We start from the raw sequence: 15741 nt of genomic DNA, 5'->3' as shown, positions 1-15741 counted from the left end.
CTTAATTACCAAAATGTCATTCTTAGCTCTAATATTATTTTAATAATAATACTAATAATATTATCTCTTATTCTCTACTATTTTCCACGTTTTAATTGTATTCCCATAAAGTAAATAAAATAACTAAAATCTATTTATTTTAATAATAATAAATCTCATTATTCTCTAATATTATTAATTCTATCAATTATTTAAATAACTAGAACAATGCACCACTAACCCCAAAGCATCAAATACTAAAGTTAACCATCCAACACCCCCAAAGGCACATAAAAATTGATTTTAAATAGTTAAATACACATAATTTCAATCAAATTAATAAATTAGAAAAATGGGGTGTTACAAGATCTAGCAATAACAAAGGGATCGTCTTTTTCCTAAGGTTTTCCTCCGAACCTTTTCAATTTTAGTCATTAGAATTTGTAGCCAGATTAGGGAAGTCAGAGAAGATGTACCCTTATGTAAGGTTGGAGATGGAATGAGAATCAAATTCGATTTCTTTATGGCCCGACTTCGAATGAAATGGAGTTTGATAATGGAATTTTGAATAAATTCGATGTGGTGCTTAACTCTAAAGATTGAGTGTGATAGATAGGTTCAAGGTACATTAGGGAATCTAATGTTTTTTGTGAAGTTTTTTTGTGAAGTTTTGTTGTGTGTATCAGGAAAAAAGAATAGCTTCTTTTATATGTATTCGATAGTTCTCATCTAGCAAGAAAAGAGTTTCTTTATACTCCAAGGAATACTTTGGTGGAATTGAGTAAAGTTTGTCGTAGAACAAAGTTATGAGTGGTCCAATCATTCTTGGTGAGAATAATCTCTCTGATAATACTTCATTAGGTCCAAGTAAATGTTGTTACAGAATTGAAGCTTGGAGCAAGATTATTTTGTCTGACAATATTGTTGGATCAAGATCATTGATGATCTTGAACATTGACAGTTGAGTAATCTACTTCAACATAAGAGAATATCCTTCTAAATATATGTTGGCTAAAACATTGGACTTTTAGTTTTTACCTATATGATAATCCGTTGTTCCAAAATACTTGTATTAGTATCTTTAAAATAGTGGAAGATATCACTATTTCCAATGCTAAAACCATTGAAGAGTGGAGTAGGCATAACAAGGACTAATTGTTGAACCACTATATTTCTGGTGTATGTGTTCCTTCCCCATCTCTTTTAACTTCTTGCATCATATCATATGCCTTAGATTTTTTTATCTTTAAAATTTTATCTAGATTTTTTAGATCTTGATTATAGTGTTTTATCATATAAGATCAGGTCTCCAATGCATCTAGTCATTGATCATTATATACTCCAATTAAGATTGCATTAACTTTAAGACTTGGATTAATTTCTTGTTAAGGCAACTTCATCTATCTTTATTTGTTTCAATTTCATTTAATCATTCATATTATGAAGATGATGAAACTTATAATTCTTGAATCCATCCGCTTTATTTTTCTCCCGCTTACCACATTTTACTTCTGAACCAAAATGTGTGTCTCTGGACGCCATTTTTCGCATAAAGCAAGAATGAATTTGTTATCTACGGACCAAGACAAAATCTTGCTTATGTGACCAAAACCGGCGAGTTCAACATAAGGTTGAATCATCGGGTCCATATGGACATGTTCGTGGACTCGAGTCCGAAACCTTGAAACATCCTATAAAAGAAAGAACAAAACACTTGGCTAAGTTGGTATGTTAAAATAAAAGGGACCTTTATTAAAACAAATAACAAAAGAAAAAAACTTACATAAGTTGCTATGTTTGCAACCGTTCCTCTATGCGTTTTGCCCATTGTAAGGATAGACATTTTGTCGGGGAAGAAATCGGTTGGTGCAGATGAAACTACAAAAAGTTATTGCAGATGAAATTGTAGAAGAAGTATTGTAGAAGAAGTAGTGAGAGTGATGGTGTGGAAGGAGTGTTGATGGTGTTGATGTATTTATAGGCAAATGAATGAGAGCATGAAAAGTTGTGCTTGCATGGTGTCTGCCAATAACCGCCTTGGTAAGATCAACCTATTATAGGTTGGCTTCTACGTTCGCAACCAAAGGTGAAAGATGGAGTGCAGTGTTAATGTCCAGGCAAGTATTCAGTGAGTGTTGCATGAAAGTCATGAAAGAGGAGAGCATCAAAGTTAGCACACATGCTGTAACAGTCTTTGACCGTCATAGGCAAAATTTCAGCGTCCAGGAAACAATGGACCACAACGAGGGGAGACCAAATTTAGCCTATGCTGTTAGACTAAACAGAAGTTGGTGCGATTGTGGAAAATTCCAGGCCTTCCGCATTCCTTGCTCCCATGTCATTGCAGCATGCGCTTATACTCGTTAAGACGCTTACAGCCATTTATTTGATGTGTACAAGGTCGTCACCGTCATGAATGTATATAATTAAAGCTTCTCGGTACTACCAATGGAGGAATACTGACCTCCATATGAAGGCGATATAGTTTGGCACAACGACGAGATGCATAAAAAGAAAAAAGGAAGGTCAAACAGCACACGTATAGGACATAAATGGATTCCACAGATAAAATAATAAGATTATGTAGTATCCGTCGTCAACCAGGACACAACAAGAACAACTGTCCCAATCGAGGAGCATCATCTGGGTCTTAAGATTTTTGTAACATTGTATTTCTGTAACCTTTAATCATTATATATCATTAAGTTTTTATTACAACGAGGTTCACAACAAACATCAGTACAAAATAAGCTATCTGAAAACATAAATATTTCTAATTAATTACAACAATCAAATTGATCTCATCTAGACCGAACATCATTTCCCTAGCATCCTTATCAGTCTTCATTCGCACCCAACAAAAGATACTGTCGAGTCTCTCAATACTTCTAATTTTTCTCCTTCTGGTATTTTTCCATCTAACCAACGAACCAGCTCCCTCTTCAGTTGATCGAACGTAGTGATGTTCCAGAACAGCATCAGCATCTGAGGTTTGTCTCTCGCATAAATCACCTTTCCGTATCGGCGACGAACACCAAACATGATTGTCAAATGATTAAATAAGATGTGGAACAATGACTCACACAACACATCTATTTACAAACAAAAAAAATTGTCTTTTACACTGAGGCATCAATCCAATTGGCGTCTCCTCTCAAGTTATACACAGGGGCGCCAATTGGATTGGCTAGGACTCCTAGCCAATCCAATTGGCGCCTCCATTCAATTTTTAAGAGGAGTCGTCAATTGAATTGGCGCCTCCTTCTAAAAGTGGGTTTGAATGTTTTTTTTGAAATCATGGATATTTTGAGAATTTCCTTAAAAAAATATTATTTTTTAAAAAAATTCCATATCCTTAATTAATATAGCAAGCTAATTTGACCCTCACCAAAAAGTGTACATAACATTTTCCTTATTAATGGCCTAGTCTAAATTCTAGGAAATCGGTTTGGAGTTGATATTAATTACAAATCTCACATGAAAATATAAAAATTAGTACTAAAAAACTACTCGTAAAACTTCTTTATTGTTGCTTCCATTGCAATACACAACAACGTGGCTTCTTTTTTTATTTTTCATTATTCTAACATAATTATTACTTATCCATTAGTTATTCCCTCTATTTTCTTTTATAATATATTTTAATCTTTATATTTAATAATTAAAAGAATATTAATTAAATTATATATAAATTAAATATATTAATTATTAAATTAAATTTAAAATAATTTGTTTTTTTTTATAAAAAGAATCAATAATACCGACAATTTTAAGAATATACATTATCAGAGTTGCGGTAAGTTAGAGTCGTGTTGGAAGTATTTAGGATGATGGCCACACCTAAACTGTTTTTGTCTTAAGTTTCAACTAATCAACTGCACAGACAAGATTATATTGTTTCAAAATCAGATTTACCCCAAAAATGTAAAAAGATGAAATTGTTTCTTACAAGAGTAGAGGCTGTAATTGGCGTATAAACAAATATTGGAGAGAGTTTAATTATAAGTTGGCTGGATTCACGTGGCGTGGATAATGAAGAGAGCCGTTAAGATAAGTCAAAACGAGAAAGTCAGGATGAGACGGTAATTACGCAGTGAGTCCAGCCAACATAGACAGCCTCGCGTAGTGGGTCCCACTCAAAGAATGGTTCCCGGCTGGAAAGCATGTGGCGCTTTTTGCAGGATCCGACCGTTGTAACGCAAATTACGCCATTGCCACTGTCCAAACCAAAACAGAAAAATAAAAAATAAGGGCCCAATCACCAAGCAACATATTTATTTAAGTTATTTAATAGCCAACGCTTAAGCTACAGTGCCAACACCTAGAACCTTTCACACCTTTCAAAACGGTAGCATAAGTTGTTACACAAGGGTTTATTGAAATACTACTGCACTACTTTTGTGCTGCACATGTCAAGTATCTTTTGCACCATCCATACGTTTGTTTGTTTTCACAATTCTATTAATAAATTTTACTAGGAGTATTAGATTGAGTTAGAGAAAAATAGAGATTGATTGATTTAGTTGTGTTGTGGAAAATAATTCATAATGTAAATTATTTTATTTGTATTGTAGTTATAATCAACACTAGTACATCCATATTGTACAATACTCTAAGCATATATATGTTTAAAGTGGGTCATGGATCATTTGTTCTAATTTTCTTATGTCTTTATTTTAAATTTTTATCTTTCTCTTATTTATTATCATTTCACATTTAATTTTTTTATCCATACTATATATTTTATATATATATTTAGTATAGGTTTGAATTGAAGTTGAAAATTGATTACACATACTTAATAGAATAGAAGGTTGACGTGATAATAATGAAATTGAAAAATCAATCATCTCTTTCCTAATCTCGTTTCATACTCATCATTTCTTTTTCTGGATTTCTTTTATTGGATCATGAGGAGGAGCATCAACATTGTTAAGAGAAACATACAAGTGAGAGAGACAACATATATTCATCCAAAATCTTAAGATGATAGGTGTGCGGATTCTCCCATTTGTAAATGTTCAAGTCCTCACATTTATAATCAATATGAGACTATTACTCGTACTACTCACACTTGCTATATTCTCAACACTCCCCCTTAAGTGTGAGTCTACAATGATCTCCCTCAAGTGGAAACTCTTTTGTCCACATACACTTGTACTGTTGTTGACACATCTTCCTAGACATTTCAATTTCAACGTAACACATCTTCCTGTGTATTTCGATACAAGTAAGTTGGTCCATTTATTCGAACCAAAGACTCATGATATCGTTTATTGAATCATGAGGAGGACCATCAACATTAGGCTAAGAGCAACACATAAGTGAGAGAGACACCACATATTCACCCAAAACCTTAAGGTGATAGGTGTGTGAGTTCTCCCACTTATAAATGATCAAGTCTCCATATTTATAGCGAATGTGAGACTATTACCCATACTACTCACACTTACTACATTCTCAACATCCCTTTCACCTCATCAATCATTTAATTTTCCAACAATAAATTCTTGTTATTAGTCCCTTTTTCCACTTCAATTTTTTGATCGATCGAATTGTAAATCACGGACAACAGTAATTTTGATTATAATTCCTCAGTTTCCGCCTCTACCAACTCCACATTCTAAGACCGACTCCCAAACCTCAAAGCCTTTACCATTTTCATCCTGACAAAAACCTCAGTCTCGTTCTTGTCGCATCACCATTTGGTGACAATAACCATCATATATGGAGCAAGTCCATGAAAATGGCTATTTTTTTCCAAAAACAAGTTGTGATTCATTAATGAATATCTACTATAGTCTTCTCCCTCTAATACAAATTACGATTTATGAGATCACTGCAACAATATGGCTCATTCATGGATTACCTAAACCCTAACACCTCAAATCGCTCATAACACCATTTACTTTAATAATTCCTCAGAGTTGTGGCTTAACCTTCAAGATCGCTATAAAAAAGGTAACTATTTTTTTTCCAACTTCCTCAAAGATTTACATTTAATTTGTCAAGGTGATCATCCCCTCTCCATGTATTTCATCGAGCTGAAACTCATCCAGGATGAACTTGAATTCCTCCGACCCACACCTTCTTGAATTTATAACCATAAGTGCTTGTGTTTTGTGAATTCCTTTGTTCGAAACTACAAGAACTCATATTATATACTTGTTTTTTGAACGACCTAAACGACCAATATAATAACGTTCAAACCCATATTGTGCTTATGGACCCTTTATCCTCCCTAAGAAAAACATACTACATGATTCTTCAACCAGACCATTTTCCTTCTCTTTTCACTAATGAATCCACCATTCTTACTATACATAATTCCAACACCTCCAAAGAGAAGTTCAACTTCTATTTTGGTAGACACTGCAACAAGACTAACCATACAGTCGATACTTGCTACTTCAAACATGATTTTCCCTTGGGGTATAAGAATAATATTTAAATCTTAAGAAACAAATTTGAAGGTAGACAATATAAAGACAGTAAATTCACCAATGCCACTTCCAACATTAACAAGGAAGATTATCAATATCCTCTAACCCTGCTCAAATCTGTCAAGATTGATGCTACAAAAATTGCTTATATCAACAACATTCTCGAGTTTTCCCTATCCTGTTTCGAGCATGGCTAAAACAAGTATTTATGATTCTTCCTATTTGAAATCTATCCCAATTATTGATTCATGGGCTTTTCATCATGTTTTCCCCATCATAAAATCCTTTTCCCATATCCATCAAATCAAACCTATAATGATAACTTTCCCTAATGGTAATTGTATCTATGCATATTTTTCCAACATTGTGATTTCAATGATAACCTTTATCTTCAAAATGTTCTTTATATCCCTTAATTCAAGTTTAGTCTTATTTCTATATCTAGGTTAACTCAATCTTTAAACTATCAACTTATTTTTTTCTGTAACTCTTATACTATTCATGATATGGTTATTGAGAAGATGATTGAGATTGTGGACCATATTCATAACCTCTACATCATCGATCACAGTCTCATATATTTCCTTGTCCACCATTTAGATAACCATGCTCTTCATAATGTTTGCTTTATTTAAGCTAATACTTTTGATACTTGAAATTATAGATTAACACTACTACAGAAAACGCCTATCACAACGGTTGGAAAAGAGATACCACCATATTGAACCAAACGTTGTGAGGTAAGGTGTGATTGTATGTACGATGCTTTCCACTTTGGTCGTGCAACCGTGATTATAAGTTATGTAGCACACTACCTATCGCAACAGTTACTTAAACAACCATTGTGACATTTTATAATGCATAATATTTAACAACGGTTGGTATAAACAACCGTTGTGATATATACAACAAATTATATTATAAATTATGTGGAATGCTTATTTCACAAATGCTCACTAAACATATAACCTTTCAAACTGATCTAGAACATTATAATATGAAAAATTAAGTTATATTAGAATAACAAGTTCACATTCAATGCTTGACAAAAGTTTTTCAACTCCTTATCCACATTTTTCTTTTTAACAATTAGAGCATTGTTTAATGATTGTAGATCTTAAATGGTCCTTTCCTAAGCCCCTAGTTCATTTTGCAAAATATTATTTGCTTTGCAAACAAAATCAGAGGTGGAGAGAGGGGGCAGTTGAAGATCTAAAATCATTAAATAAAGTTCTAATAGTTAAAGAACAATATGCATATAACAAATTAAAGAACTCTTATCAAGAATTGAATGTGTACTCATTTTCTAATATAAATTTATCTATCATATTATAATTTTCTAATGCAATCTAAAAAGTTATATATTCGATAAGGGATTGGAAAAATACTGAAACCACATAATATATAATAAACTCATCTTTTAAACAAACATTAACAACAACATTCATCAACAAGAAACCATAAAATAAATACACGAAGAATGTTTCAAAAGCTTATATGTCCCATAATGACATCCACAATGAAATAAGGATGAAGCTGAAGTTAGAGCTGCAAACTTGTGTCTATTTTAATGAATGTCATTTTGAATATTTCACACAAGTTTGCAACGCTCACTTTAGCTTCGTCCTCGTTATTGAAAACAACATTCCTACCTATAAGTCAAAATAAATAAAAAGTTCAAACATTATGAAACAAACTATTGAAACATAAACAATAATAGATAAAAAAAATTGTAACATAAACTATAATGAAGACGAACTTGTAAAGTAGTCATTTCCTAAGATTTGATAACATAAAGGAATACTTCGAAGAAGATGAGTTGGAGGGATACGTTTGGGGTTTCCATATGAGAGAGGCGAGTGAGAGAGATGTTAGGATTTTGTTTTTAGAGAGACGAGTGAAAGAGATATTAGAGTTTTGTTTTGAGAGAGACAACTGTAATATACTGAAGTCAGAGATAATTTTGCTTATATATAAATAAGTAACATATTTCACCACGGTTAAAAATAAGAACCGTGATGAAATGATTGAAATTTACACCATGATTGATTATAACAATCATGGTGATATAAAAGGTGAAGCTCATTATGTCACGATAAATGGAAAATTGTTGGTGTCGAGATTCGAACCATTTCATTCTAGGTATCTTTCACTACGATTGGTACCTATGACTGCCATGAAATATCCTTTAGTAAATACAAAAAAAAGTGTCCAAAAAAGAACTAATACAATGGTTAACAGGTAGACCGTTGTAAAATTAGTGTTACGAAAGGTCTATTTTATAGTAGTGTAAACCACATCTCTATTCACGTTTCTCACAATATGTGTACATTTTCTCCTTATATACATTTTAATAAAAATTCTTTGCGATTCTTGCCATCTTGTTAAATAAACCAGATTGTCATTTTCTGCTAATACCGACATTAATTCTAAACCTTAAGATCTTATACACTTGGATGTATGTGGTCCTATTAATATCATTTCCTTGAATGACTTCTCTTACTTCCTCAGTGTTGTTGATGATTACACTAGATATTTTGAATATTTCCTATGAACATAAATCTAAAACTATAACTATCATTAAATGATTTATTACCTTTGTCTCAACACAATTTTCTTAAAATATTAAATCTTTTCGAAGTGATAATGATGTTGAATTTATCATGACTTTATTTTCCAAGTCATTAGGAATTCTACACCAATTCTACACCAAGTTTCTTGTGTAGACACACATGGACAAAATTCTATAGTTGAATGATAACATATGCATTTACTTAATGTTGCTCGAACTTTCCTTTTTCATGCTCACTTTCCTAACTGGGCTTTACTCCATGTTGGTTATCTCATAAATAGGATTTTCACCCCTGTTTTGAATAACAAAACTCCTTATAAATTATTTTAAAATCAACTCATACCTTTCATAATATTAAAGTCTTCAGTTGTTTAACTTTTGCTCTCTACTTTAATCAATAAAAAGTTTTCTTTTGTTTGATTTACATTTGAGGAATGTTTTTCATTTCTAAAAATGCTATTTTTTATTTATGAAAATGAGTTTCAATACCCCCTTCTATTAACCACATTCATAATGATATTAATTCTTATGACAATACTATCTTTATGGATTATCCTGAGATGCACATCCTGAAAAATATGGATTCAAATTTTAAGACTCAAATCCTATGATTTTTCGGGTCTGACGGGCCGACCCATATAAACTAGCCCATTTTGACAACTCTACCCTTGGCCTCTTCCTATCTTATGATTCCACACTTCAAATGAAATTCTTTAGTGACTCTAATTAGGTCACCTACTCTAACACACGAAGATCTGTCTCTGGTTTTTGCGTATTATTTGGCAGCAGACTAATCTCATGGAAATTCAAAAAACAAACAATAATTTCTAAAAGTTCATTTATGGTAGAATATATGAGTTGTACCTCAATTGTTTCTGAAACGCAATGGTTATCTTTCTGCCTTACTAACTTTACATTACAACATTTGGACTTACCTTTGTTGTATTATGGTAGTTAGTCTGCTAGACATATTGATGCAAATGATGTTTCATTTTCTCCCTATTTCTTCATCACAAAAACTAGTTGACATTTTCACATAATCTCTTGATCCTACACCTTTCCACCAATTCGTGTCCAAACTTGACCTTCTTGACATCTGCAGTCCAACTTAATTGTTATTTTAGTTTGTTAAATATTTTTTATTTTATTAAAGAAGCTTATTAGACTTTTTGACCACTAGTTTATTGGCTTGGTCAATATAAATATTTTCTAATACTAATATTTTCTAATACTATAATATTTTCACATAAGTGAAAATCACAAATATATTTTCTTTATTACATAACCATATATTTTTTATCTACATATTCAAATCACTTAAATCTATTTTTCACCATCCTTTTAACTACTCTACATCAACTTTTTTACTAATATTATCGTTTCTACTTATTTCGTTTAGTCTTACCGTATCTTAAACACACGTGGATCCCTACACCAAGTACATCGTGAACAAATATGGAGATCCAATTCCCTCTTAAATATCTAAGTGACCAAATCTCATCTTTAAACACTAGAGAATTTATCCCTTCAAAGTGCATTATTTGCTAAAATATTAAAAAACAATAATATCACATTTATTTCATATGTCTCTCTCTCTTTTTATCATATCTCCAATCTATAATATATCACTCCACTCTCTTTATTTTTCTATATCTCAAATCTCAAATTGTATACAATCATAGGGCATGGAAACACCAAACTCACATAATATACAATATACAAATAAACTACCATGTTAATGTTAACTTTCAAACCTACCTTCCTTAAAAAAAGGGTAATTTATATTGATTGTCATTGAGGAGAGACAATAGTCAAATACAAATTGGTAAGGTATGAACTGTCTTTAGGCTGTCACAATGTCACCATTTGAAAGGCATTCACTTTCAGCTCCATCCATCCATCTAGTATGTATACTCTAGAATACACCTTTTTTTCACACCACAGCTAAAAAGTAGTGACTAGAGATAGCCCCTTCCACACCACTTCTCCAAACACTCTCTCTCTCTCTCTCTCTCTCGGACCAGTTTCTTTCCTCACAGACATCAGAAATTTGATAATGTAAAACCAACTTACATAAAAGGAAAAAAGTCCACTCAAAACTCAGCTCAAAAATCAATCTTTTGAGTCACAAAAAGTTCTCCATTCAATGGCTTCATCTAAACCTCTCTTCCTCTTCCTCTTCCTCATCAACATTTTCTTTCTTCTCACACTCACTTCTGCAGAAGATGCATTTGTTCCCTACAACTTTGAAGTCTCCTACATCACTGCATCTCCTCTCGGAGTACCCCAACAGGTTTTTTTTTCTTTCCTACATCTTTCTCTTGCTATTTTTGGATTTGGGTGTGTTCACTTTTCTACTAACTCACTTTGAATTTACCAAAGTTTCAATCTTTACTTTCAGATCTACATCTAAATATAGTAATGTTAATAGTTAAACTTGCAAAGGGTTGTGTAAGTTATAGAGAAAGTGGTAAAGGGTTTTCATTGTTTGTGTAGGTAATTGCTATCAACGACCAGTTTCCAGGTCCTACTATTAATGTAACAACAAACAACAATGTTGCTGTTAATGTCCGAAACAAATTGGATGAGAGTCTCCTCATTCATTGGTACGTTTTTTTTTTGGAGTTTATTTTGAAGTTGAAAAGTTGGGTTATGTTAATTGAGCTGAAATTTTTGATTTTTTTGGTTGAAACTTGAAACAGGTCTGGGATTCAGCAAAGGAGGAGTTCATGGCAAGATGGTGTTCTTGGAACAAATTGTCCTATTCCACCAAAATGGAACTGGACTTACCAGTTTCAGGTGAAGGATCAGATTGGAAGCTTTTTCTACTTTCCTTCACTTCATTTTCAAAGAGCAGCTGGTGGATTTGGTGGTTTCATCATCAATAACCGTCCTGTTATTTCGGTTCCTTTTGATACTCCTCAGGGGGACATTGTTGTTTTTATCGGAGATTGGTACACTCGTAATCACACGGTTAGTTTGTGTGGCGTGAGTTGAATTTATTTATGAAAAGTTTCTGCTTCTGTGTTTAGATTAGATTTGATGTTGATTGAATTAATCGCTGTTTTGTTTAAATTAATGTAGGATTTGAGAAAGGATCTAGATGGTGGAAAAGATCTTGGCATGCCGGATGGTGTTCTCATAAATGGAAAAGGCCCTTATAGATATAACGATACACTTGTTCCTGATAACATTGATTTCGAGCAACTCGATGTTCAACCTGGTAACTTGATGTTTATGACATTCTTCATTCTTGATAATGATCTACCACTGATATGTTTTAAACATGTGCGTGTACTTAATGTTAAACAGGAAAAACTTACCGGATACGTGTACATAATGTTGGAATATCAACCAGTCTGAATTTCAGGATTCAGAACCATAACTTACTTCTAGCAGAAACTGAGGGGTCATATACAGTGCAACAGAACTACACTAGCTTAGATATTCACGTTGGACAATCTTATTCTTTTCTGGTAACCATGGATCAGAACGCAAGTTCAGATTATTACATCGTAGCAAGTGCGAGGTTTGTGAACGAATCGCGATGGAAAAGAGTTACTGGTGTTGGTATCTTGCATTATTCAAATTCCAAGGGGAAAGCAAAAGGTCCTTTACCAGCAGGTCCAGATGATCAATTCGACAAAACCTACTCAATGAACCAAGCAAGATCCATCAGGTCAATTTATGCTACAATTCTGTTGCATTATATATTATCTAGTCTCGTTACTCTCGTTTCGGTTTTGTGCAAGTGTCCATAATGTACTCATTTTTGAAATTCTGTGTTTAATCGTGTAGATGGAATGTATCAGCCAGTGGCGCGCGTCCGAATCCACAAGGATCATTCAGATACGGTTCCATCAACGTGACAGATATTTACGTATTAAAAAATAAGCCACTAGTGAAAATTGACGGGAAGCGGCGAGCAACACTTAGTGGAATCTCTTATACCAACCCTGCCACTCCACTCAGGCTCGCCGACCAATTCAAAGTAAAGGGAGTATACAAGCTTGACTTCCCCACGAAGCCTCTAACCGGATCTCCTCGGATAGAAACATCAGTAATCAATGGAAGCTTTAGAGGATTTATGGAAATTATTTTGCAGAACAATGACACCAAGATGCATACCTATCACTTGGATGGATATGCATTTTTTGTAGTAGGGTAAGGACAAGTTCGTCCTCGTTTTAAATTCCATTCTCACGTACACGGTGTTGCACTTTTACATGTTTCATTCGCTGGTAACGTTTACGACTTGATTCATTGCTGCAGGATGGACTTCGGCGATTGGTCTGAGAATAGCAGGGGTACATATAACAAGTGGGATGGAATAGCTCGTAGCACAGCACAGGTATACTTTCTTAGAATATACGTGGCTCCTCACAAACCCCGACGAGCTCCCGTAATGAAATTTTTGTGCAGGTTTATCCTGGTGCATGGACAGCAGTTTTGGTCTCCCTCGACAACGTTGGAATATGGAATCTGAGAACCGAAAACCTTGATTCATGGTATCTTGGTCAAGAAACATACATCAGAGTTGTCAACCCCGAGCCTACAAACAAGACCGAGTTACCAATTCCAGACAACGCCCTTTTCTGTGGCGCCCTTGCAAAGAAGCAAAAGTATGTAACATCATCTTTCTTTCAAACCTCAAACAATTTCTTGTTTTTGTCAAATTTTGACGTCGATATTCTTGCTTATTTCAGGCAACAAATAATTTCTTCAGCTGCTTCATTCAATGGAAATGGACTGAAGTTGTTATTCACTTTGTTGATGTTTGTATGTGCCATAAGCAACATTTTTCAGTAGAAGCACATGCTCTCTTAATTAGTTGGTTTGAAAGAGTTTGGCTTGTTGGTGAGATTTGTGGTTGAATTCTTATTCTTGATTTTTTAGTCTTGTTTATATATTTTGAAGTGATTTTGATTTGTATTCATGTTATTTAGCTTAATGTATTGTGGTTCCCAGGTTAATTGTTTGGGACACTTGTAATTCTTTTAATGCCTGTAATTGTAGTAGTAATGACCAATCACATTCTTGATACATGAAACTTGCCAACACTTTTTCCACTCCATTCTTTCTTTCATCTTAAATTCTTTTAAAGATTTGTTGTTCACTGCATTTTTTTCTGAACTATCTGCCTACATTTTTAAGACTTTTGATCGAAAATGCTGCAATTTTTCTTCTTCTTGCCCTATAAGCAAGACTAAAAAATCAAGAATCAGAATTTTATTAGTCTGTTTTGGTTGAAGTTGTGAATGAGAATTTTATAGAGGAATTCTTGCCAACAAGATTTTCACTCCATTTTTTTTCTCTTGCCACTATGTTGGGAAATTATCAGATAATTAGAATACTTTTAAAGCGAAATACTTTTTCAACATGTGCAATTTAAGGAGACAATCAATAGAACTAATTTTAGAGCACACTAATAATAACATAAAAATTAAACAACAGGGACATCAAATTTTTAACGAGGAAAATTTCTTTCAAAATGACAATAAAAATGACAGGATCTAGTTCAGTAAAACGTTTTAATATAAAAATAATGTGTATATATGATTTTTCCTAATAACACTAATAAATAATAATTTTCATGGATAAACAATAAAGATGGAAAACACATTCTAAACAACTCCTTCACAAAATATAAATATACTAAAAGAGAAGGTAAAATTATACAATAAGAATATAAATAAAATTCACAAAATATAAATATACTAAAAGAGAAGGTAAAATTATACAATAAGAATATAAATAAAATTAACTATACCAACGAACAATATACTCAATTTGTAGCTCAAACTAATAAAGTTTACTATACATCCATTTATTCCATGGGCTTTTTCCTCTTTTCTATTATGTAGTTCTCTAAAATCCTTGTTTAGTCGTTTATTTGTTGCATTTCTTAAAGGTTAAAAAATACCTTTTAAATACATGCAAATGGGTTTGACCCAAACAAAATAATTTTCATAACTTTTTTTTTCTTCTTATTTTTTTTCTATTTTTTTTTCAAAATAAATGACGGAACCCACTTTAAGAGTGAACCCACCCTACAAATCTTCATCTCACGACTCAAGTGGGAAGGAGCTGCTCCACCATCACCGACCATATCTTCATATATGTAGCCATCTAACACAGGATCACCGCTCCCAGAGTATAAATACATTCTGGAGGTACCTCTAAGATATATGAGAATCCACTTCACTGTTTGCCAATGATCTTTACCAGAATTAGAGAGAAACCGACAAACAACCCTAATAGCATGAACAATATCTGATCTTTTGAATAACATATCATACATCAAACTACCAACTACAGAAGGTAAAACTACCCACATAATACGAATATACTAAAAGAGAAGGTAAAACTACACAACAAGAATATAAATAAAATTAACTATGTGAAAGAACATTACTTAAAATTCAATTTGAAAATGACTAGCAAGTGGAGTACTAACAAATTTTGAATTGCTCATGTTAAACATCTCTAACTCCTTATCAATGTAATTGTGTTGAGACAAATATAATTTACATTTCTTCTTGTCATGAGAAATTCTCATGCCAATAATTTGTTGTGCAGGTCCAAGTCCTCCATTGCAAAGGACTTGGTTAACTCTTTCTCTATGCTTTGAATTTTCGTAGTGTCATGACCAACAATCAACATGTTATCAACATATAATAAGAGAATAATATAATCACCACCAAACACACAAATCAACAATAATTTTACCATAACCATTTCTTTTCA

The 15741-nt window shown here is 32.9% G+C and overlaps 1 protein-coding gene across 1 annotated transcript; it reads left to right on the top strand.

The window, feature by feature from the left end:
* Window positions 1-10732: 10732 nt before the first annotated feature.
* On the top strand, window positions 10733-14068 carry LOC127074140 (monocopper oxidase-like protein SKU5). Its single transcript, XM_051015435.1, has 9 exons — window positions 10733-11287; window positions 11491-11600; window positions 11697-11967; window positions 12079-12217; window positions 12307-12673; window positions 12793-13158; window positions 13267-13345; window positions 13417-13616; window positions 13701-14068. Exons 1-9 carry the CDS (start codon window positions 11141-11143, stop codon window positions 13801-13803), a joined length of 1782 nt encoding a protein of 593 aa, XP_050871392.1. The 5' UTR covers window positions 10733-11140; the 3' UTR covers window positions 13804-14068.
* The last annotated feature ends 1673 nt before the right edge of the window (window positions 14069-15741 follow it).

This window comes from Lathyrus oleraceus, chromosome 4 (assembly GCF_024323335.1).
Source record: "Lathyrus oleraceus cultivar Zhongwan6 chromosome 4, CAAS_Psat_ZW6_1.0, whole genome shotgun sequence".
In the NCBI taxonomy this organism is placed as follows: domain Eukaryota; kingdom Viridiplantae; phylum Streptophyta; class Magnoliopsida; order Fabales; family Fabaceae; genus Lathyrus; species Lathyrus oleraceus.
Note: the sequence above shows the minus strand (reverse complement) of the source record. Positions and strands in the feature narration are given on the sequence as shown.

Excerpts from the sequence above, each read along its gene's own strand:
- LOC127074140 (XM_051015435.1), top strand. The coding sequence starts at position 11,141 with ATGGCTTCATCTAAACCTCTCTTCCTCTTCCTCTTCCTCATCAACATT. Across the intron at positions 11,288-11,490 it reads CTCTCGGAGTACCCCAACAG|GTAATTGCTATCAACGACCA; the intron begins GTTTTTTTTTCT and ends TTGTTTGTGTAG. Across the intron at positions 13,617-13,700 it reads GCCCTTGCAAAGAAGCAAAA|GCAACAAATAATTTCTTCAG; the intron begins GTATGTAACATC and ends TGCTTATTTCAG.